We start from the raw sequence: 24,961 nt of genomic DNA on the forward strand, positions 1-24,961 counted from the left end.
CTAGCTACTGGGGAGGCTGAGGCAGGAGAATTGCTTGAACCCAGCAGGTGGAGGTTGCAGTGAGGTGAGATGGCACCGTTGCACTCCAGCCTGGGCAACAAGAGTGAAACTCCACCTTTAAAAAAAAAAAAAAAAAAGAGGCTAACTTGATGTGTGAAGTCGTGTGTATTCAGCTTGTTGCTCTGATGGGGCCCAACCCCATTAGCTCCTCTGGGATATTGATGGATTTATCAATTCACAAGTGCAGGAAGTTTTCCTTCTGGCTGGTGCTCTGTTTCTGACTGTGTAAATAGGCCCAGAGCTTTCTGATCTTTGTGGTTATTTGGCTGGTGACCCCTGCTTTCTAGGGTGATTTTTGGTTTGATACTAGTGGATATACTTTACAGTTTTTTGTTTGTAGAGATACACATTGCCTTAAATAAACATAGTATGTAAAAATCAGTATTTATGAAGAGAAAAAACCCAATGGTTGTATATGTTACAAGGTCACCAGTTTTCAAAAATATTTCTCACAGCATTCTTTTCTCTTTTGAGTAGGATCCGTATCTATTCTTTATTATTCCATTTACCAGTTAAAACCAATGTTGCTCTGTTACCTTTTTTTTTTGATTTGCTATCTCTTTGTTCAAGTTTTTATAAAGATAGGTTATTTTCACAAATATAAGCAGCATGGGATACTGAGATAATCATCTAGGTAATTCAAGCTAAAGATTCCTGTGAAATCTCTACAAAATTGAAGGAAAAGTCACCTGAATGCATACTGTCATTTACCTGAATGGATATTATTATTTACCTACAAAATATCTGATTCAAATATTCACATACAGGTTTCAAACTCTTTTCATTATCAGTTATGAAAACCAATCACAAGAATAATTAAAACGTTGGCCAAGTTTCAGCCATGTTAACAATTCTATTTTTTTAAATAAGCTTTTTATTTTAGAGTAATACTAGATTTACACAAAAGTTACAAAGATAGTACAGAGAACTTCCATATAGTTTTCTTTATATTTAATGCTTACAGCTTAGGGTATGGTCATCTCAATTAATGAACCAATATTAATGTGTAATTATTAACTGAAGGCCATATTCTTTTCTCATGTCCTTTTTTCTGTTCTGGGATCCTGTCTGGAATACCTTACTACATTTAGCTGACATATCTCTTAGTTTTCTCTTGGCTGTGACAGTTTCTCAGACTTTCCTTGTGTTTGATGACCTTGGCAGCTTTGAGGAATACTGCTCAGGTGTTTTGTAGACTGTCCCCCAATTGGGATTTGCCTGATGCTCTTCTCATTCTTAGACTGGAGTTGTATGTTTTGAGGAAAGATCACAGAGGTGGGGCGCCATTTTATCGTATTGTATTAAGGGCACATAATGCCAACATGACTTATTGCTGTTGATTTGACATTGATTACACCCAGCTGAGGTAGTGTTTGCCAGGTATAGCCTTTTATAAATGACAAATTTCCGCTGCATGCTTAAAAGATGATAAAGAAGTTTATGTGCTACCTACTGAGAACACAGCTTTAACTTGAAACAAAGTATGACCATAATGTTAACTTTGGATAGTGAAAGACTATATTGACATGAAATGAACCCAAACTACCTAAAATTGGCAAAATATTTGAATTTCTGATGGTTAAAATTTCAACTGGCTTTTTAATATTAAAAGTATAAAAATGTAAAAATTCTAAGTCTTCAGACTCTTATGGTAAACAGCAGATTTTTACCACTGAAAGACAAATGTTAATGCAATTTATTTGTTAAAATACTTGTACACTTTCCATGCTAGAATCACAGATACATGTTAGAATTAAAACCCAAATGAGTAAGTTTACCTTTTACATCTTCTTACCTGTGTGTCTATTATTTGTAAGAATATAGGCAATAGAGAGACTTCCAGGCGATCAAAGAGATTAAAAGAAATGACAACTCTAGGCTGTATAATACAATGAAATATTGTCTGCATAAAAGTCATTGTTGATCATTGGACTCCCATCAACAAATCCAGACACAACCATTAATCAGTGCTATAGACACAAATAGATGAAACATTCACAGGGGTCGATTTGAAATATGTCAGCAAGGCATCTTCTCATCTTGCTTAATTTTCATATTTGTTAAATCACTAGAATTTCCTCTTATTGCTCTCTGGTGTACCAACCATTGGTCTGTAATCATGAGAAGGAAATAAGCCTAGCTGAACAATATATCCTATATACATATTTTGAGACAAGGTTATGTTGCCCAGGCTGGAGTGCAATGGCGCGATCTCAGTTCACCGTAACCTCTGCCTCCTGGGTTCAAGCAGTTCTCTGCCTCAGCTTCCCAAGTAGCTGGGATTACAGGCATGCACCATCACATTCAGCTAATTTTGTATTTTCAGTAGAGACGAGGTTTCTCCATGTTGGTCAGGCTGGTCTCAAGCTCCCGATCTCACTCAGGTGATCTGCCCACCTCAGCCTCCCAAAGTGCTAGGATTACAGACATGAGCCACTGTGCCTGGCACATCCAATAGTTTTAGGTTTATCCCTGGAGACACTTTATTTCATTATTGAAGAGAGACCCTAAGTGACCTATTTACCCCTCAGTAGGATGCCATAGTACATAAAATAACATCTGCCTAATGAGTGTTTAATAAAATTCAGCACCTATTCCTAACCTCACCCATGAAAATTATGGATAAAAGTATTCTTCATCAATATGATAAAAAGGTCCACTTAATATCACAGATAAAAATCATTTAGATATTTCAGAGCAGCTCACACATAACCTGATAAAAACATGGATGTGCTCTAAGTCAGTACAATTATTTATTAAGCATCTATTTTCTCATGCCAAGGAGACAATAAAGAGGGAAAGAGGTAGAAATCCTTGCTCTCTGAAGCTTATATTTTAGTTTGGTAGTATGTCTATAAAAAGAAGATTGGGAGATGAGAAATAAATACATAGAACGTCAGATGGTAAAAAGTACAGTGGAAAACAATGGAAGAAGAAGGGCTTAGGGAACAAAGAGGAAGGTGATGCCAATTTAAATAAGGGAGTTGGGGAAGGCCTCCCTGAGACTCTGACATTTGAGCAAACCCTTGGAGGAGGTAAGTGGAGAGGCTGGTGCAGATACCCAGGGAAGGGTTTTCCAGGCAGAGGAAGCAGCCAGTGCAAAGGCCTTGAGGCAGGAGCGTAGCTGCTGTGCTCAGGCAATAACACGGAGTCTCCTGGGTCTGGAAAGAAAAGTCTGCCGGGGCTGGGCAGTAGGAAGTAAAGTTAAGACAGGTGGAGGAGGCAGAGCACACGGGACTGTGCGAGGGACTATCAGGACTCTGGAGGGTTTTGAGTGCGGTGACCATATCTGACAGTTCTCAGAAATAGCTCTAGCGATCTTGGGCTTATGATTAGTGGGACAGCACAGTCATCCACGTGAGAGTGGTGGGTGGCCGAGCGCAGGGTAGTAGAGGGGAGGTGGAGAGAAGGAGCTGGATGATGGAGCTGTTTTGAAGGGAGCAGCAGCAGGTGTTACTGACAGGTCAGATACGGAATTAAAGTTTCTTTTTGGCATGAGTCACAGGAAGAATGAAGGGAGAACTTTTGTAATGACTATTTGATAGAGATTTATGTTTTTCTGGCAGCATAATAAAGTGCAGGAAAGAAAGGAGATTTAAAAGGAACACTGTTAGAAGCCTATGTGATTAAATACTTAGAAGAGCTAAATGAATCAACCAGAAATCTATTAGAGGCAAAGAACAGCACAGAAAAACTGCTGTTCAAAAGATACAACAACAAGTCAGTTCAATACTCAAATACCTTTATTAGCCAGCCAAAACTATGGTAATAGAAGACTTCTGATTTATCATAGCCACAAAATTGAATTACGTATTAATTAAACTTACATAAGAGTGTGTAATATGTATCAAAGAAGTCTACAAAAGTTTAATGGGGGAAAACGGCTTGAAAACACGAGAAATATGTTCTGCTCCTGGGTAGAGAGATCAAATGGAAGTTGTCATTATTTCTGGTTTAATTTGTAGGTTTAATATAACTTCAGTTAAAATACTAATGCTATCATTGCCATTTTATAGAATTCAGAATAATTGATTCCACAGTGTGCTGGGAAAGATAGATAAGAATATTAGAGGGCTAATGAAAGAGTAATAATTATCTCACAAAATGGACTGTTTTTAAAAACAACAGTAACTGAACCAGGGTAACATTGGATTAGAAGGAGAAATATAGGCTGCTGAAATATAATAAGAGTATGCATTAATAATTTTAAATACATATGAAAACATGGCAAATGAGTATAGTAAAATCATAAAGAACACAATTATTTTGTATGTGCTGCTGGAATAACTTTCAATATGGCAAAAATTATTTCAAAGAATTGCAATGAAAAATTAAATCTTACACAAAGAAATAGTTTGTTTAACCAAATGGAGAAACCAGGTTACATTATTGAAGACGTTTTGAAGAAAAAATGGACAAAGGTGTTTTAGTAGAATTCCAACATCTGTACAATTAAAAGACAAAATAGTAGCAAAATTAAATATTTTGTTTTAAGTAACTGCAGGAAGTCCAAGTATCATCTGGGCAGTTCTACCAAATGTTCTTTAGAGTTTCTGACATTTTTCAAATCTCCTTACAACAGATGGAGACTTAAGAAGCTCATAAAATTTCGAAAATTACCACCTAGTTTCCAATAGACAAATATACTGACACACACACAAATAAGTCACACAAAAGAGAAATTACTTCACATCATTTACAAGGCAAGAAATAGAAATTAAATAATTTCTGAGGTAAATTTCACACCTACTTAATAAGCCCAAATCTGGGGGAAGTGTTGGTGAATCTTGAAGGAAAGGTGCCTTCTGCATTAGAAATTACATTATTTATGAGCTCAGTCCTTTAATAGAGTGATGTTTTAGGCACCATTAAAATATTCTTAGCTGCCAGGCATGGTGGCTCATGCCTGCAATCCCAGAACTGGGAGGCTAAGGCAGGTGGATCATTTGAGGCCAGGAGTTCAAGACCGGCCTGGCCAATGTAGTGAACCTCCATCTCTAGTAAAAATACAAAAATTAGCTGGGTGTGATGGTGCATGCCTGTAGTCTCAGGTACCCAGGAGGCTGAGGCAGGAGAATCGCTTAAAGCTGGGAGACGGAGGTTGCCATAAGCCAAGATCGTGCCATTGCACTTCAGCCTGGGTGACACAGTGAGACTCCCTCTCAAAAATAAATAAAAATAAAATATTTTGAGGTTTATTTTGGGAGACCTATTGAAGGGAAGTTTTTATTTGAAAATAATTTAAAAGGAGATAAGTGCTACTTTTACAAAGATGCCTTATAGTAGCATTGGGTTACCTGTAATTATAAACAATAACTAGAAACCAAATAAATGTTTAAAAACTGGAGAACGATGATAAAGTAATCTATAGTTTAATAATCTGATGCCTAAATCAGATTTATGCTTACTGTGAATCTGAGGTAGAAAAGTAGAAAAATAGAAAAAGTAGAACACGACATTCTCCCCATGATCCAGGTATAGGAAAATGTTTACATATGGATAAATACAGAAGATGTTATCGAGAAAGGCGGTTGAGTCTAGGTGAAGAAATCTGGATTGTAATTTGTGTGAAATTTCAAAAGTTAACATTGAAGAACTAATGTAAACATCGACATACTGTATTAGTGGATTGGTAGGCGATGTTTGGGTGTTGCAAAAAAATGTATTAAGGCCGGGCGCGGTGACTCACACCTGTAATCCCAGCACTTTGGGAGGCCAAAGTGGGTGGATTACCTGAGGTCAGGAGTTCGAGACCAGCCTGACCAATATGGTGAAAACCTGTCTCTACTAAAAATGTAAAATTAGCTGGGTGTGGTGGAGCATGCCTGTAATTGCAGCTACTTGGGAGGCTGAGGCAGGAGAATTGCTTCCACCCAGAAGGTAGAGGTTGCAATGAGCCGAGATCATGCCATTACACTCCAGCCTCAGCAACAAGAGCAAAACACTGTCTCAAAAAAAATGTATTGAATGAGCATTTTCTATGCTTTGACCTCCTTAGACAGTATTGGTCATTTTTTTTTTTTTTTTAGAATTGGGATGGGCATGAACTTCAAGTCTATTTACACCTTTGTTTTGTGGCTTCTTGAGGCAGGGAGTCATGGGGTGTGTGGGACTGGGAAAGTTGACTCAGGAGGCACTGAGGAGGCACCTGAGCTGTGAGACTCTAGGTCTTGGGGGAGCCATCAAGCTGAGTCCCCCCAAGCAGATGTTGCCATTTGAAGACAGGTTGTTTGCCAGTAGGACAGTGGTCAGTAGCTGGGCAAGGGGCTGGAGAAAATGAGGGCCAAAGAGGATGCAGCCTGCCCGAAGAGGCAAGAGCTTCCTAGGGTTTTTGGACCACAGCCACATGACCTAGGGGTTGGGGCCAGGGATGGAGTTTGGTGAGACCGGAATGCTTGGTAGAGGACATGGAAAGAAGCAGCTCTATGAGTCCAGCTGCCCAAGCACGGATGTGGCCAGTGAAGGCTGCAAGTACCAGGTCCCCTTGGGGCAATGCAGGATGATACCTATGGAACCCTCACTCTGGTTTATACTGACTCAGAGCTGAGACAGCTGAGGCATCCCTGACCCTCCTAGGAGGCCCGGCAGAGACCAGAGTGGGGCTACCATGGACAGCTCTACTTCAGAGTGGTAGGTGTTTCAGCCTGGGGCTGGGCTGCAGGGGGACTAGTCCAGACCTGGGCTCAGGACTCTCAGACAGCAATAGGGAGAGTGTCCAGAGAAACCTGGCTCAACCAGGCCTTGTGTTGGGTGGTCAGATCTTCCCTAGTCAGTTTCCTCTCAGTCCCCAGAGCTCTGGGTGTGTAGAGCAGGTTCCAACTTGCATCTTGGGAGCTTTTTCTGCATCCACTCTGGAGCCTTCTACAGTCAGGTTAGGCGGCAACTCTGAGGGAGGGGCCTGGTGCAGGGGAGGATGCTGGAGGCAGGAGCCATCAACCTGGGACCAGCAGCTATCAGGGTATACCATTATCATGGTCAAGGCAGAAGAAGAAGGGAGCAGAAACATGCAGAGGCTCTGCTGAGATCAAGACGCTTGAATGAAGAGATCTGCCAGTTCTTACCATATTAAAATCTCTTTACACCCTTTCACATAATTCTTGGCATTTTTACCTTTGTTTTCCTTTCTTTTCCATCTCATGGAAACTAACATTGAAAACTAAATTATTTTGAGATTTATGCACATTGCTGATTGTATTAATAACTCATTCATTATTAAAAATTCTAGCTTTATGAAGGTATAATTTACACATCATAAAATTCACCTATTGCAAATATATTATTCAGTTATTTCTAGTAAATTTCCAGAACTCTGCAACCATCAACACTGTACAATTTTAGAACAATTTTACCACCCCAAAAAAGATCATATTGGCTATGATTATATAGTTTTACTTTCTCTTTTTCAATCTGGATAGCTTTTATCTTTTCTTGACTTACTGCAGTGTCTAGAATTTCCAGTATAATGTTGAGGAAGGGTGCTGAAAATGGACATCCTTGCCTTGTTTCTGATTTTAGGGGAAAAACATGCAATCTTTTGCATTAATTGTAAACACAGCTATACTTTTTTGTACATGTTCTTTATTGAGATTAAGGAAGTTCCCTTCTATTCCTTGTTTGCTGAATTGTTTTAAAAAATCAGGAATAGACATTGTATTTTACCAAATGCTTTTTATTCCTATATTCAGCCAATCATATGGTTTTTCTACTTTTAGTTAATATAGTAAATTACACTGAATGCTTTTAGAATTATAAACTAACCTTGCAGTCCTACAGTACGGCCTGGTTGGTCACAATGCATTAACTTTTTAATATATTGTTGGGTTCTATATGTTGCCATTTTGTCGAAAATTTTTGCATCTTTGCTTATGAGGGACAATGAGCTGCTGCTTTCTTTTCTTTTGTTGTCTTTGTTTTTGATAACAGGGTAATGTTGGTGTCCCATAAATGAGTTCATAAATATTGACTCCTCTTCAGTGTTCGCAAAGAATGTATGCAAAGTTGGTATAATCTTCCTTAAATCTTTGCTAGAATCTACCAGTAAAACTCTCTGGGCCTGGGGTTTTCTTTGTGAGAATTTTTACTTCTGTTCCAATCGGTTTGCCTTTTATTTACTTTATGTGTCTAAAATAATCTTTATGTGGCTTTCACTTTTGAGTGACAGTTTTATAGGCATAGAATTTCATACCGATAATTTTTCTTTAAATTTTTAGAAGAATGCTGGGTTCTTCTTTGCATTGTTTCCAAAAACAAAATCTACTGTTATCCTTATTTTGAACCTGTGTATTTGATACATGTTTTTCCATTCCTGGTTGCTTTCAAAAGATTCTCTTTATCACTGATGTTGAGCAATTTAGTTATGATGTGCCTTGGTATAGTTTTCTTCATGTTTCTAATGCTTAGAATTTGTTCATGTAATCTGGGGACATACTGGCTATTATTTCTTCAACTATATTTTCTATGTCTCTCTTTTTTAGAGTATATAAATTAAATATATATTAGGCTATTTGAAAATGTTCCATAACTGACTGATGCTTCTTTTGTTTTTGGAATTCTTATTTTCCATGTCTCTAACATTTTGAATATATTGAATACAATTATTAAAATAATTGTTTTAATGTTATTTTCTGCTTCCTCTAACATCGATGTTTGTTCTGGAAGATTTTGGTTGATTTGTTTTCTATTTAGTGGCCATATTTTCCTACTTCTTTCATACCTGGTAATTTTTATCCGATGATATTGTAATTTGTAAATCTACATGTAAACTATATACAATGTAAATTTGCATTCTAAATTTAACCTCATTGAAAGTTGGATATTTTTGTAGTTTTATAAATGTTCTTTAAGTTTGTTTGGAATGCAGTTATGTGGAAATAGTTTAATCCTTTTGGGTCTCACTTTTCAGAATTGCTGGGCAGATTCAGGACAGTGATCAATTTATGACCAATTATTTCTCACTGAGTGTTCTAATGATGTACCAGGAATTATGAAGTTCTCCAGTCTGGCGGCTATGAGCATGCACTGTTCCTGACCCTGGTGAGCACTGGTCACCATTCCTTCCAGTCTTCTTATGTGGCTCTTTCCCCAGCCTCGAGTGGTTTCCCTACAGCTATATGGTGATCAGCACTCAACTGAATGCTCATTGGGCCTCTCTGAAGACCTCGGAAGTTCTCTTTCTCTCTGCACCTTTCTCCTCTTTGGTGCTCTGTCTTGTGAACTGTGTTCATCCCAGTCTTTCCTGACTCTCCGCTCTGTCTCCATGATTCTGGGAGAATACTTGTTTCCACGTAGCCCCACTCTGCTCTGTGGCCTGGAAATACTCTTAATTCAGTAATCCAGGACGATTGTAAGGCTTATCTCATTTGTTTCTTATCTTTCATGGATCACTCTCCTTTGTTGTCCATTGTCTTGAAAAGTAACGTTTCATTTATTTTACCTTTTTTTGTTTGTTTCATTTGAAGTGTAGACGTGCTTCCTCTAATTCCATCTTGGATAGAAGCAGGAGTTCCTTTATATATTCTTAAAATACAAATATTGACATAGTTGAAGTTAGAGAATATGTCTCATATTACTTGCAAATAAACATCTCGGACATTTGCAATACTTCTAAATAGTTTCATAATTGCCATTTTAATAGCTGCAAAATATTTCACAGTGTGCCAAATCTACTTGAGCACAGTTTATACATTAACGAATGATTTATGTCCCATCTCTTTCTAAAAATGAATTTCAGATGGCTTACTGGCAAAAAGGCCTACTAAATAAGAGTAATACAGTATGAATTAGAAGGAAAAATAAGATTGAAAAAACGAGGGAAGTAATAATGCCAACTATGATAATATCTGCTGTAATTGAAAGTGAAATTAGGTTTTGGGCATTCCAACAGTCAAATGTGCCAAGTGTGATTAGGTGCATTATTCTTATTATCAGAATTAAAAGGGGACTGAAAGAGAACTCACAGTTTTTGAATGTCTACTATGTGCAACTTGAAAAAAGGTCTAATAAATAATATTTTCTTTTTGGTTGGTGGTGGGAGTGCTCACCACAACCTCCTGCTCCCAGATTCAAGCGATTCTCCTGCCTCAGCCTCCCAAGTAGCTGGGATTACAGGCATGCACCACCATGCCTGGCTAATTTTTGTATTTTGAGTAGAGATGGTGTTTCACCAGGTTGATCATTCTGGTCTCAAACTCCTGACCTCAGGTGATCCGCTTGCCTTGGCCTCCCAAAGTGCTGGGATTACAGGCATGAGCTACTGCGCCGGGCCATAAATAATATTTTGAGTCTCACCTCACCCTTGTAATTTTTGCTCTAGATCCTAGAGAAAATGACAGAATAAGCCTTCAGATTCCTGAGAATAAAATAGCCTGGCGGGTTTTCCGGGCTCAAAGCCACCCACACCGCACCACAGCTCTCAGGAGAATCACATTTTCCTCAGAACGTGAGGCTGCTCCTGCCTGTTTCTCCTCAGGGCTTGTCCTCCCTCTGCCCATATCCAGCAGTGGCAATAGCTCCAATATTAACTTTTTTTTTCTTATACTTTCATTATTTTCCAAAATTCCATGTAGAGTCAGAAAACAAACGTCGTGAAAAAGATAGTCTGCTGTTCCTGAAGTTCCAGCGCAAAAGCTGCAAAAAAAAAAAAAAAAAAAAAGAAAAGTAAACTATCCCTACTCCATGGAATCTAAACTATTTGGAGGGTTTTGTTTGTTTGTTTGTTTTGCATTTGTTACATATTATCTTGTATCATAAACGATTCTACCAGATTAAAAGTTCCTTGAAGGCAGAGGTACAAAGTCAGCATTGTGCAAATATCAGTTGAATACATTTAGAAATCCATCTGTAAAGTTACATTAGGATAAAGTCCCTTAAATCATTATTATAGACTTGTTCCTTAAGTGATTGCTATTATTTTTCAACTGCGAACATACATATTATTTTGGATAGTATTGCAATCCACAGCATGGCCAGTATGTCCTGACAGTCTTGTGCAAGGCCACATGCATACAACACAGGTCATACTTTGAATCCAGCCACCTACTGGCAAGGAGTGATGCTCTCAGGTGTTCTGGAGGTCAGTAACATTAGACTCCATCCACACACGGTAGAATGAAGTTTCAAGCTCATTGGGCCACCATAGGAAAAACAATGAGGGAGAAACCTTTTCACTCACTTATTATTGTATTTTGTTTTTGAGACAGAGTCTCGCTCTGTTGCCCAGGCTGGAGTGCAATGGTGCAATCTCAGCTCACTGCAACCTCCGCCTCCCAGGTTCAATCGATTCTTCTGCCTCAGCCTCCCAAGTAGGTGGGATTACAGGTACCCACCAAGCCTGGCTAATTTTTGTGGGTTTTTTTTGTGGTTTTTTTTTTTTTTTTTTTTTTTTTTTTTTTTTTGGTAGAGACAGGGTTTCACCATGTTGGCTAGGCTGGTCTCGAACTCCTGACCACAGGTGATCCACCAGCCTCAGCCTCCCAAAGTGCTGGGGTTACAGGCGTCAGCCACCATACCCAGCCTTCACTCACTTTTTGAATGTATTTTACCACTTACTCTGTGCCAAGCACTGCAATGAGCAAATACTTTTTAATTTTTTTTGGAGACAGAGTCTTGCTTTGTCCCCCAGGCTGGAGTGCAGAAGTGCAATCATAGCTCCCTGCAGCCTCAAATTCTTGGGCTGACCTGATCCTCCCACCTCAGCCCCCCGAGTAGCTGAGACTCTAGGCACACACTACCACGCTTGGCTAATTTTTTTCTATTTTTTGTAGAGATGAAGTCTTGCTATCTTTCCTAGGCTCATCCTGAATTACTGGGCTTAAGCTATTTTCTAGCCTCAGCCCCCCTAAGTGCTGAGAATACAGGAGTGAGCTCCCATGCTTGGCTCAAATCGATACTTTTAAAAGTATAAGTAATATAGAAACAACTGCTCTGCTCATGCACAGAAACATTTAAAGGTCATTAATTTCCTCCCCCTAGTTTCTTATTTAGAAAATTGCTCTCTGTGTTTCTACATTTCACACTATCTAGTTAATTTTAAGGATTTTTTGGAACCATTGCAGGAGGTAAGGAAAGAAAGAGATCAGAAAAGAACACCCTAAGGGTACCAGGAATCACCATTTTTAGTTGAATACATGGACTTCATAAGAAGATTACAAGCTTGACAGTGCTCATGAAAAGATATCTAATTTTCTTTTTTTTTCCTTTTCCTTTTATTTTTTTTTCCTTTGAGACTGAGTCTCTGTCTCCAGGATGGAGTGCAGTGGTACGATCTTGGCTCACTGCAACCTCCGCCTCCCAGACACAAGCGATTCTCCTGCCTCAGCCTCCCAAGTAGCTGGGATTACAGGTGTGTGCCACCACACTGGCTAATTTTTTTTATTTTTAGTAGCGACGGGGTTTCACTGTGTCAGCCAAGATAATCTTGATCTCCTGACCTTGTGATCTGCCCATCTCAGCCTCTCAAAGTGCTGGGATTACAGGCATGAGCCACTGTGCCCAGTAGATGTCTAATTTTCTTAACTCTTTGACTCTGGAAAGCCCTTTGAGCCACCCATTATATAACAAGATTCGGCAGGCTTTTTTCTTTTTCTTTTTTTCCCTTCATTGACATCTTCCAGGGAAAAAGCTGCATGATAGGATTTTCAAGGCTAACTTGTCTTTTTCTCTCAAGCAGTGTCCGTTGTGACAAATCTGCCTCCCCTGCCTCCCTGAGCTAGGGAGGCTCCTTCAAAATTCCTAACAAGCAGCCCTGTGGAGAGATGGGAGGGAAGGGATGGGAGGGAGGAAGGGCGGGAGGAAGGGAGGAGAGAGAGGTAGAGTGTGTCTGTATGCGGCGTACATGTGGTACAGCCAGGGAGATCAGAACGCTCACAGAACAGGCAGTGCAATTCCATGTTCCTCCTAAGTATGTTAGCCCTTCCGGGAGCTGAGCTGGCCAGTCTACTTGGAGAGGAAAAGTAGATTAGGGGAAGGTGGAAGGGTCAGTCCCTCAGTGACTTCCTCCTCGGGGATGGTGAGGGCATCTGCTGATCTCCAGTGACTGCTGGAGCCTCATGGTCAGACCCGGCTCCCTCACTCTAAGATATCTGATTTTGCAAAAAGGGACACACCTATCCGCAGCAAAGAAGACACTGACCAGATTGCGAGCGGTATGTTGTGACATTCAGCATGTTTATGCAGCAGAATTGCTGAGAGATGCGGGGAGTGGGGGGGATGGCTCGGCTGCTTGATTTATCTGCAATAAGGAATGTTTCATTTTAATTGTCAGTTAAAGGAAGAATTGCTGCCAAGGTGAAGGTAGCAGTTAAAAATTCCATGTTCTAAGCTTTCACATTTGTGTTTGATGCGGTCTCTGTGTCTGTGCAGCTTAGTGAAGCTAGGGAGGGCTCACCTTTAAATAACCTGCAGCTTCCTCTTTTCCTTCTTCTTCTTTTTTTTTTTTTCTTCCTAAGCACAGTTCCCACCCTGTCTTCTTTCCAAATATCCCCTGCCCTCCTCCCCACCCTGTGTAAGGTGGCCTCCTTTCCCCTTGAGCCTTTTGCTCCCTAAGTCCGGATTTCCGCTGCTTTTCCTGCAGGTGCCTTTGGATGCTCTGTAGCCACCCGGGGCCCAGGCGGACTGACTGCGCAGCAAGATTCGTGCATGGGAATCGGAGACCATGGCAGTGCAGCTGGTGCCCGACTCCGCTCTCGGCCTGCTGATGGTGAGTGTTGAGCGAGGAGGTGGGGCCTAGGCAGAGTCCACTCCAGCCTCCCCTGCTCCGTGGGCTGCCGCCGCCGCTGCAGTGGCTGCAGACATGTTCAGCGTTGCTCCGCTTTATCCCGCAGGCTCTTTGAAAATGCTTTCTTGGGTCAGAGTATCAGCATGACAAAGCACTCGCGGGGAAAAGAAGCTAGATTTGCCATTTCAGAAACTTGTTGCTGAATGCTATTTTGAGAGCTGTGCTTGCAAACAGGTGCTAAGAGCCCCTCGAAATAGACTGCTGGGATGCCTCCTCCAGCTCCCGGCATCCTCTCCCCCTTGTCTTTTGCATCTAAATTGTGTTTGTTTGTTTTTGGGTATCTTCTCCTGGCAAGTGTGGAATCTTTTGCCCATGGGGTGATGGAGTGAGGTCTTCTTCCTAGCCACCCACATGTCTGCTCGTATTTTCCTGTAGAGGTGGCGGAGGAGGTTGGCTGTGGCCTCAGTGACGCTTGGGCTGCTGAGTTGGGTGCAGCTGGTTTCTTATCTACCATTGATGGCAAACCTTGGCAGGCCTCATCCGGGCATTTATCTGGGTGTGGGCAGCTGACTCACCTTATGCCCCTCTGGGATTTTCACCATGTGAAGAAAGCCTTTGCTCTTGTCATATGAAAGCGCACAAGGACAGAGGCGCTGTCCTGTTCCAGCCCAGCTGGCTTCTGGCTTGACACTGGGTTCAGCATTGGCTTTTGCCATGGTTTTGCACTCTCTCTCCTTTCCTAGAGCTCCCCCCACCCGCCCCCGCACACCGCAGTGATGCTGGCTGTCTTCGGAAGTAGCCTGCCTCAGGTTTGGCATGGAAATGGTTCCAGCATTTGCACAGGAGATTTTATGAACCAAGCCTAAGTGCTTCTGTGTATATTGATTTGTGTCTTCTGACTGAGGAGAGTAAATGCAGCTTTGCAAGGCCTGATGAGTTTGTGGAGGTGACTTGGAAGAGCCGTCAGTGGCAAGCTGGCCCCCTGGGTGGAAGCCAGGTCAAATGCAAAGGAACTGGTATCTTCCTTATTTGTTGCTCAGAATGCCATTGGGTCCACAGAGCTAGTTGAATCACCTGAAATCTATCTCATGGGCCTCTGCTGACTTCTGATTTCACTAGGGGAGAAGGACTAGAAGAAATGAAATTGTCATTTTCAAGAGAAATTACCCGTTACCTGACTTCTTTCCCTTACTAATTCTATCGTCTGATGATACTTTATCCTCCATTGTCTACCTATGGTCAAGTAAATTGGATGGGAATTTTTAGACTATCATTGAGTATTCGTGATGGTATCTGGCACTAAAATGCAGTCTCTTTGGGGACTAGGAGACTTCTTGGAACCTGGGAACCTGGGTTGTATGCACTGGAATACAGGCACACACATGCACACACACATGCATATGTACGGTATCTAGTATACTTAACAAATAAATCCTGTGTAATATGAATATAGAGGATAAAAGTTTTCTTGGAAAATAGCTTCAGGGAGAGTTAGACCTGCTTGCCTTAGCCTTCTACTTGGTTGGACCCTTCCTCTGTGCTTAGAGGAAAGATGTGTATCTGCTTTATTCCAAGCCCCTAAGCATAAATCCTCGGTATCCAAATTGAATGAATAGCATTCATTTCTGCTGTTAAATGCACACACATAGGCACACACGCAGACACACACACACAAACACACATACACACACAACGCACACACTAAGGGTTTTTCTGTCCCTGGGTCTTCCATATACTGCGGCTGCTGTCGTGGCGGGGTCTACATCTCAGACCTTACCTTCAGTTTGTCAGTGGCCTCTGACCTTAGCTCACTCCCTGGCACTCACCTCTCGCCCGGAATAAAGGATGGTGTTCTCATCTCTCGGAAACCAGGGAAAAGAGCTCTTGATACCTTGATGGACCATTTGATTCAAGAACCCTGGAGCACTGCGTGTAATTGAAGTCAGTGTACATTTTCTGGTTCAGGTTTAGTTCAGGGAAATTTTTCCCTATGGACTTCGGTGGTACTTTTTTTTTTTTTTTCCTTTTTAAGGGTAAACCCCGAAGTAATTGCTTCCCTGACATCTTGTATGATATGTCTTAAAATTTATAAGCAAGCTGAGGAGGAAAGAACGGAGGGAAAGAGGCTGTTTAGCGGAGTCGCTTTGGCTGTGAGTTCAGGAAGGAAGCTGTAAACAGTATTATTTATTGCTCGTTCATCAGCCAATCAGTTGTTAGTATTTATCGAGTGTCTGCTCACTGCGGAAAGTAGCCTGGTGTAATAGCAAGAGCCAGATCTCGTCACCTCACAGGCTGTGGAAGGTTGATACCAGGTTGCTGGATTACTGTTCTGATTTCGTGCTGTGGAATCATCGGGGCTAAGGGATAGCTGGGGAAATTATCTGGCCATACCCCTTGCTTTTGGACAAGGAGACAACCAGAGGTTACATTCAGTTGAGATGCTAAATGCTTCAGGGAAGAGCATGTTTATTCGGTTAGAGAATCGGCCACAGAACCTGGAGGGTTGGACAGCCCTGCGCTCCATGCTAGCCTTGCCTCTCATTGAGTGATCCTGGGAATGTCACTTACTTTTTCTGTGCCTTAGTGATGCCATTTGCTAACTGAGCATGCTGTCTGATGTCCAGGGTCCCTTCGGATCTGTTAAACACAATTTAAGATCTCTAAGAAACAAGGTACAGATGGAGTTCTGGGTTAGCCGATTCGAGGGCTTTATTTAGCATTATGTCTCGATTTCCAACTTCACACATGAGCAGTATTGCTCTGAGAATGGTGGAGTGTATTCCCACTCTGGCTTTTATGCCAGGGCAGATATGTTTCATATTATTAGCTGACATGGACGATCACTGGTGTTCATTCATACTCTGCTGTCAGGAATCTTACCCCACAAAAACCTAAGCTAGTCTACGGGACAAAAACCATTGACTTTTGAACAATGTCTCAGCGGCTTCTCCAAGCTCGGGCTGGGTTGTGGTCAGCTGGGAGGGGTTGGTGAGCTTGCCTGGACCATCTTGACGTGGGAGGACCGCACTGATTCTTTTAGCCGAGAGCTCACAGAGGGCAGTGATGCCTCTCCATGTAAGATGGAGCCGGTCAAATGACCACAGGAGGGTAGGCTTGGAGAGAACACAGGTTCTGGTGGTGGAGGTGGCCTTTCAGGCTGTTGAAAAGCTGCCTCTTCCATCTTTGCAAGAATCTCAGGAAGTGAAAGAAAAGACTGCTGTGTTCACCAAACTGTGAGGAGCCTTCAGAGTGATGCGACTAACTGTCGAGCAGGAAACTCTTGGCTGTGTGTCATTTGTTGAGGGCGTATGAGTTCAGGGAAACTTGCAAGGGCTGGAACATGCTAGAGCTGAGGATTCATTGATCATTTCTTTCTTTTTTTCTTTTTTTTGTGTGTGTGGGATAGAGTCTTGCTTTGTTGCCCAGGCTGGAATGCAGTGGTGTGATCTCTGCTCACTGCAAACTTTGCCTCCCAGGTTCAAATGATTCTCCTGCCTCATCCTCCTGAGTAGCTGAGATGACAGATGTATGTCACCACACCCAGCTAATTTTTGTGTCTTTAATAGAGACAGGGTTTCACCATGTTGGCCAGGCTGATCTCCGTCTCCTGACCACGCAATCCACCTGCCTTGGCCTCCCAAAGTGCGGGAATTGCAGGTGTGAGCCACCGTGCCCAGCCTGATCATTTCTTTAAAGCCAGGAAAAGGATGTAAAACCAAGGGTCTTCAGTAGTGGTATGATGATATTTTGGTTCTTAGATTCTAAAAGCTCACACCTTTGGGACAGCTAGATTAAAATAGTTTTTAATGTAAATTAACTGGATAATAAATAATGCAAATTATGCTTTTCTATAAACAAAGTGTCATTCCGTACATCATCTCATTTAATTCCATCCATGACCCTATTTTTAGACCCCCAAAATTCTGATAATTAGAATCTGGGAACCCATCAGTGGTCACACAACTGAAATTGATGAAGCAAGCTCTAAAAATCTAGGTCCTCTCAGTCCCAAGCCAGTGCTTTCTCTGACAACATATCAAAGTTCAACAATTTGACTTCTAGGACCTTCAAACACTTTGGATTCTCTCCTGAAGGGATCTCCCCTCTGAACCAGTCAGCATTTTCTGTGTTTCTAGATGGGGAATCCTGTCTTTCTGTAAATCATCTGTTCTTTTCCATATTGAAGTGTAAAATAAAAAGTGATGCAAGTCTGGCTCAAGATGTCTGGCTTGACTCTAACAAGTATTTTTCATATCCATGAAATACCTGCCATTTTTCAAGGTTCTATTCTCTCAGACCTTGTTTCTAGGAAATTGCCTAGAGTCATGTTTTATAATATAAAAATTTTAATATGTAAAAATTCAATTCACAACTCAGAGAAATTAGTGAGTGATTAACCACAGTGAATGAAGAATGTCAAGTAGATTATCCTGAAGTTTCTTTCCATTCTAAAAATTTGATTTCAGATTTCTGGGCTTCTTTTGAATAGACCAGCTCCCTGGTCTATGTTGAATAGATTTCAATGGATAACCTGCTGTTCTGTGATTTTATCTCCCTCATTTCATTTCATTATAAATTCTTTTTTTTTTTTCTTTTTTTTTTTTTGAGACAGAGTTTTTGCTCTTGTTACCCAGGCTGGAGTGCAATGGCGCGATCTCGGCTCACCGCAACCTCTGCCTCCTGGGTTCAGGCAATTCTCCTGCCTCAGCCTCCTGAGTAGCTGGGATTACAGGCAAGCGCCACCATGCCCAGCTAATTTTTTGTATTTTTAGTAGAGACGGGGTTTCACCATGTTGACCAGGATGGGTCTCGATCTCTCGACCTCGTGATCCACCCGCCTCGGCCTCCCAAAGTGCTGGGATTACAGGCTTGAGCCACCGTGCCCGGCCTATAAATTCTTTTCTTAGCCATTCTCCTCCTTTGGACAATTTTCTTTTTAACTAATCCACAAATATTTGCTGAATATCTACTTTGTGCAAGAAAAATACAAGGCAGTGACTGGCTTTAGCATACTTAGAGTCTAATTGGCAAGACAGGTTGGAGATACACCGGAACTATAACAATCGGAAATTTACAGGATATCTTCAGAGAATCACATAAGAACTGTAACAAGATAGTGCATAACTCATCACCAAGTGAGCCCTAGGGGGCACTGGTTGTCAGAGTGGAGGAACTTGTTCTTGAGGTTCAAGTAAGCTGTTGAGTGATGGATGAGTTAAGAGAGCAGATTTGAGGTGAGAGGAGTGGTTGAATCACTGCAAAATCTAGGTCGTGTTTGGGAGATGGGGAGTAGACTGGTTTGGGCAGATTCCCTGTAGATGACAAAGGGTTGCAAGGTCAGCAAGGCAGGTTGGAGGTGTGACCAAGATCCTAATTCTATTACTATAATCGAATCCTCTGCATTTGACCTGTGACAGGTCTAATCTGACAGATTCAGAATAGATCCTGAAAAGAGAGCTAGAATTTTGAATAAGCCTATGGCTTTTCCCCAGATCCCAACTGGCAAAAAGCATAGAATATAATTGAGTTCTGTCTTAAGGACTCTTGCTCTTAAATCAATAATCTCTGTGTTTTTCAAAGTGCTTTTCCATCTTTGTCCCACCAGACATCCTCAACAATCCAGGCAGTTTAGGTACAACATCTTCCTATTATCTGATGAAGCAGGGGTCCACAGAAGTCAAAGGGCTTGCCCAAGATGACTCAGATAATTTGTGATAAAATTGAGATACAAGCCAGGTGTGGTGGCTAATGTCTATAATCCCAGCACTTTGGGAAGCTGAGGCAGGCAGATTATCTGAGGTCAGGAGTTTGAGACTAGCCTGGCCAATAAGGTAAAACCCCAGCTCTACTAAAAATACAAAAATTAGCCAGGAATGATGGCATGTACCTACTGTCCCAGCTGCTTGGGAGGCCGAGGCAGGAGAATCACTTGAACCAAGGAGGCAGAGGTTGCAGTGAGCTGAGATCATGCTGCTCCATTCCAGCCTGGGTGACAGAGTGGGACTCCATCTCAAAAAAGTAAATAATAAATAAACAAATAAATAAAAACACAACATTGAGATATTACTCCAGTTGTCATGATGGTTCATGCATACATTTGAAAAAAGTGATATTGACAACTTTTATAGAAATTTGGAGAATAATAATTACATGGTAATACAGAGTAGCCACCCAAAGCGCTGTATACAGAGTAGGGCCGGCCAGGCTTGGGGCCCAGGGGAGAGGTCCTAGATATTTGGGTTTAAGGGTGATACTGATATTTATTATCATCTATCTTCCTGGTTTATTCATAAGTAAGACAAGTGTCAAAAAAAATCTCTGAGAAATGATCCTGTCATTGTTACATCTAAGTCAGTGGCAAAATCCTTCTTAAGTTTAAATTATTGCACTCAAGATAAAATTTACCAATGGGTATCTTTGATATCTTGCTATTAATATTTTTTAGTCACTATTTAGTATATAAATCGGTGTCTCAAATGGTGAAATTTGAAATCAATGACTGTAAAACTAACTCAGATAATATTTTGCCAAATATATTTTGATTTCATTTTCTGCCAGACCCATTTCCACAAGTTTAATTCAGAGACTAACTTAAACTGCTAGCATTGGCAAAAAGGGAAATTTATTGACTGACGTGACCAGAGAGTCTCAGGAATAAACCAGCTCCAGGAGAAGCTGGATCAAGGACTTTGAATGGTGGCAACTGAACCCTGTTTCTCTGGCTCTGCCATGTCTTGGCTCTGCTTTTCTTTGTGTTGACTTTATGGTTTGGCAGATTCTTCCCCTAGCAGCTGCAGGGTTACTTGTTCTTGGAGTTAGTGAATGTAGGTAAATGAGCAGGACTCTCTTTCACGGTCATCTTTTACAAGCTGTCTTTGGATCTCTTGAATAATAACCTTGTTGCAGGCCAATTACTGGGTATAGAGAAGGAGATTCCTGAGTAATCAGGCTGGCTAATGTGTCTAGATCTGTTGAGAGGAAGGAAGGAGTCAACTGGCAGATAACTCTGTCTGAATCACATGAGGTGGGAGGGGCAGGTTGCAAAAAAAAGAAGAGTTACATTATCAGGAGAGAGGATGCTATTTTCTCAGAAGGGAATGCCAGGAAGGTAAAAACTGTCGATACCTATAGATACCTATTACAGTGGTATACCCTGATAGGTCATCTGCAAAACTAGTCAGGGAGGTAAAGCGTCGGTAAATCCCAAATCATGGCTTCAGTTGTCCCCAAAATAAACATAAATGGAGAAGCACAATTGTCTAAATATTTTATGCTAGGTTGAACAAGTCTCGCCATCTGTAAAATGAGATAATAGCAGCTACTATGTGAGATTTGGGATAATTCAACCAGATATGCATGTAGAGTTCCTAGTGGTATTTTTGGCCCAAAGCAAATAGCGCAGTACATACTAGCAGCCCCTTCCTTCATCTTAAAAAGGTATGAAATGATCGTCTGCCTGAATTCACCTCATGGGACTCTTGCATGAGACAAAATAAATGTAAAAACAAGTTGTCCAGTTCTCTCCTTCTTCATCCCAGTCTCTGGACAATGAGTGACCACCTCTAGACAATCAGCTAGTGCTTTCACAAAAACAGTTGTTCTTCTGGTCTTGTGAGCCATTCTAGTCATGAGCAAATTTAAATTTGCACTCCTATCTTGAATAACTCACAAAATTTTCTTACCCTTTGAAGGGAGATGACTAAAATATGGGCTGCAATATGTTCTCTCTGGCAAAGGCAAAATGCGTACATTTTACACATGATGGGGCAGCTATGAGTGCATCTCTGCTAAAAATTAATTGTACAGCAGCTTTGCAAAGTGTAATAGTGGTTTGGAAAGCATATGTTACTGGTGCAGGTAGCAGTTTCTCATTGACTTCTATGCCAGAATATGAAGCTTAATGGAACATATGGTATTTAGCCTGATAGTAATCAAAGGTCCTGAAAACACGCTCTACCCAGACCATGTGGTTCCCATTGAGTGGGGAGACTGAATTCCAATGTCAAGGCAACACTGGCCTGCAACTTCTGTTGCATTGTGATGAGTGCTTTTTATAATCCTGGATATTGAAATCTTAGCCTCAGAGGCTGGACCTGGAGAAGCAATTTCCTGAGTGGTAGATCTAATTCATCTTTCCAAGCACATCATGTGCACCTGTGGTTTTTACTGTCATCTTTACCCTAACGGCTCCCAAATCATGTCTTTGGCTCAGGCCTTGCCCCAGGCTCCTAGTAACTGTGAGTCCGAGTGCTTATTAGATTTATTCTCCTGCTTGTTCCACAGGGATGTGAAACTCAGAACACCTCAGCCCAGCTCAAATGCAGAATTTATGACCTTCTCCCCAACCTTGGTTGGTGGTGGCACCATTGTGCTCGTTACCCCGGGATTAGCTTTTGAGTCCTTGCTCTCTCTTATCCACCTGGTTGAGCTGGGCCATGCTGCTTCTGATGTCTCACTTTCTCTTGAATCTGGCCCCTCCTATGTACTCACCTACCCTGCCTTAGTCCAGGCCTCCACTCTCTCATACCTAGTATAGTGGTTCATTCTTGTGTTGCTATAAAGAGCTACCTGAGACTGGGTAATTTATAAAGAAAAGAGGTTTAATTGACTCACAGTTTCACAGGCTGTGCAGGAAGCATGGCTGGAGAAGCCTCAGGAAACTTAGAGTCATGGCAGAAGATGAAGAGGGAGGAGGCACGTCTTAAATGATGGCAGCAGGAGGAAGAGGGACCAAAGGGGGAAGTGCTACACACTTCTAAACAGCCAGCTCTCATGAGAACTCACTCGCTGTCACAGGAACAGCAAGGGAGAAGTCACCCCCCCACCAGGCCCCTCCTTCATAACCGGGGATTACAATTCAGACTTGAGATTTGGGCAGGGGTACAGTGGCAAACCATAACACCTGGCTACCTGCAAGGGCCGCTTACCTGGTCTTCCTGCTTCTAGTCTCTTAACACTGTTGCCTGTCTTCTGTACTTTCTCTGGAGTGATAGTTATAAAATAAAGGTTTAATTTCTCTACCTAAAATTGTTCAATTGTGCCTAATTTTACATAGGATAAGGCTCTAGCTTTTTAATATACCACATTAGTCACTTACAGATCTGGTCTCTGCCTACCTGCCCAACCTCATGTCCCACAGTCTCTCCACCCCTCAAAATTCATACTTTCATGAAGTGTTGCACATCCCCCACAGATGATATGCAGGCTCAAGCCTGTGCACTTCTGAATTGTACACTTTCTATTATTTGGAATGTTATTCTACCTTCCTCTCTTTCTCCTTTATTTCATATATACATAATTTTACTTATTGCTACATGGTATTTGACATTTGTATCTGTTTTTTCTTAGTAGATTGTGAGTGCTTCATGAGTATAGAATGTTTCTCTATACTTTATTCATTCCATTCATTCATCCATTCATTTAACCCATATTTATTAAACACATACTCTCTTCTAGACAGTGTTTCAATAGGAGGAATACACACACACACACACACACACACACACACACACACTCACATTGAAAATAAACAGGATAACTATACTATATGGGCCCTATAGAGAATTAAAAATTATTTGGAGACAGCGCTTGGAAGACAGCTTTCGAGGAGTGATTGTGGATGCCTTCTTAGAAGAGGTCACATTTGAGCTGAAGGGTAAGTTACAAGAAGCAGCCAAGGGTGGAAAAGTCATGTGCGTGCCTTCCAACCAGGGCCATGGCCCCTGGGTGGGAAGGAATTCAGCAGGTTCCAGGAACATGCGCTCTTCTCAATATAATTGGTAGATGGAGGTATTGATTGACTGCTTCCTGGTAGCTTAGCCTCACACCAGGCTCTGGGAGGAATTCTGGTGAGTACAGTGCATGGCCTTTGCCTGGGCTCTTATGTCTCACTAGAGAAATAAGAAGCACTGAACATGGTTAACATGCATGTTGTATGTTCTTTCTTCTCTACGGTCTCTAGAATTGCTGAGCTTCAGTGTCACTGAAGCTCGTTGCATGATGGGAAATCGCCCCACATGGAAGGTGTGGTATTTACTAACAAGATGTTTGAAGAAATCAGAGGCAGGGGCAGGGACAGGGGTGTGAGATCTAGAAACCTAGTCCAGATAGTTTGTAGAAAACTGGCATTGAACTATTTTGAAGAGTATATATCATGTTGACTAGGGAAGGGAGGGAAAGAGTAGCTTCCCAGTGGAGGAAACAAAATCATTAGGAAATTCAGGAGGAAATGATAAACAGCCAAGGGTAGGGTTGGGGAGGGCAGATGTGGGAGTATGAAGGGAGGGACTGGTATTTTGCTAAAGGGTCTGTCTCATGAAGGAGGTGGAATGCTGGCTAAAGAATAAGGGAAGGCATTGCAAGTGCTCTCAGGAGCATCTGGATTGTGGCTGCAGACACTGAAGCCTCTCCAGGTTCTTGGATGCGACTGATTTAATGGGCGGGGATGGGAATCGTAATGCTTAACTTAGTGGTGAAGGGCAGGGTATGCTGGAGACACTGGAAGGAGAAGGCCAGTTTAGAGGCAATTGCATGAATTTGGGTGGGAGGTAAAGAGGTGGCACGAGGCTGGCAGTAAGAAAAGAGGAAGGGGGAATGAATTCTGGAACATTCTGAAGGGAGAAGTATCAGGATTGGATGGGAGATGGATGACAGGGGTGTACACAGGGAGGAGCCAGCTGGGACCACTCTATGGCTTCTGGAGGTGCAGGGACCATGACACATACAAGCCACTCTGGAGTGGGAAATACTATTTGAGTGAGAGTAGCTTCCTATTGACTGAGGACTACAGAGCTGAAGGTGCTGAGGAAATAATGAGATTTGCCAGTAGAGGTGGAGGGTGGGCACTTGGAGGTACAGGCTGGGGTAGGTCCTAGATTGGATTTGGTATGGGGGGCGTATCTGGCAGTGACACTGAAGCTCAGCAATCCTAGAGACTATAGAGAGGAAACAACAGGAGGCCAGGCCTGAGAGAGGTACATTCTAATGGACAGTCAGAAGTTTATCACCTTATGATGCAAGGCAGTGTTTGTACCCGATCAATGTTCCCTTGACTTTGGAACTAATTTTCTTCACATTGAAAGTGTCACATGGCCCCATTGAAGAAGTCTTGATGATTTTTGCTATTAATAGATGCAAGTTAAATGTAGTTCCATTAGATGATGGCGCTTCCTCAAAGATTTCTGTAGG

General features: G+C 41.7%; 1 protein-coding gene across 2 annotated transcripts in view; it reads left to right on the top strand.

Moving 5' to 3' along the window:
* Positions 1 to 12,867: 12,867 nt before the first annotated feature.
* FRMD4A (FERM domain containing 4A) overlaps positions 12,868 to 24,961 on the top strand; it is a 682,989-nt gene continuing 670,895 nt past the window's right edge. For both annotated transcript variants that reach the window (XM_074405013.1, XM_074405018.1), the window contains exons 1-2: positions 12,868 to 13,202; positions 13,631 to 13,756. In XM_074405013.1, coding sequence (XP_074261114.1) covers positions 13,712 to 13,756 — 45 coding nt within the window. In that variant the 5' untranslated portion in view covers positions 12,868 to 13,202; positions 13,631 to 13,711. The remainder of the gene's footprint in view (positions 13,203 to 13,630; positions 13,757 to 24,961) is intronic.

Source organism: Saimiri boliviensis, chromosome 8 (genome assembly GCF_048565385.1).
Source record: "Saimiri boliviensis isolate mSaiBol1 chromosome 8, mSaiBol1.pri, whole genome shotgun sequence".
NCBI classification, from domain to species: Eukaryota; Metazoa; Chordata; class Mammalia; order Primates; family Cebidae; genus Saimiri; species Saimiri boliviensis.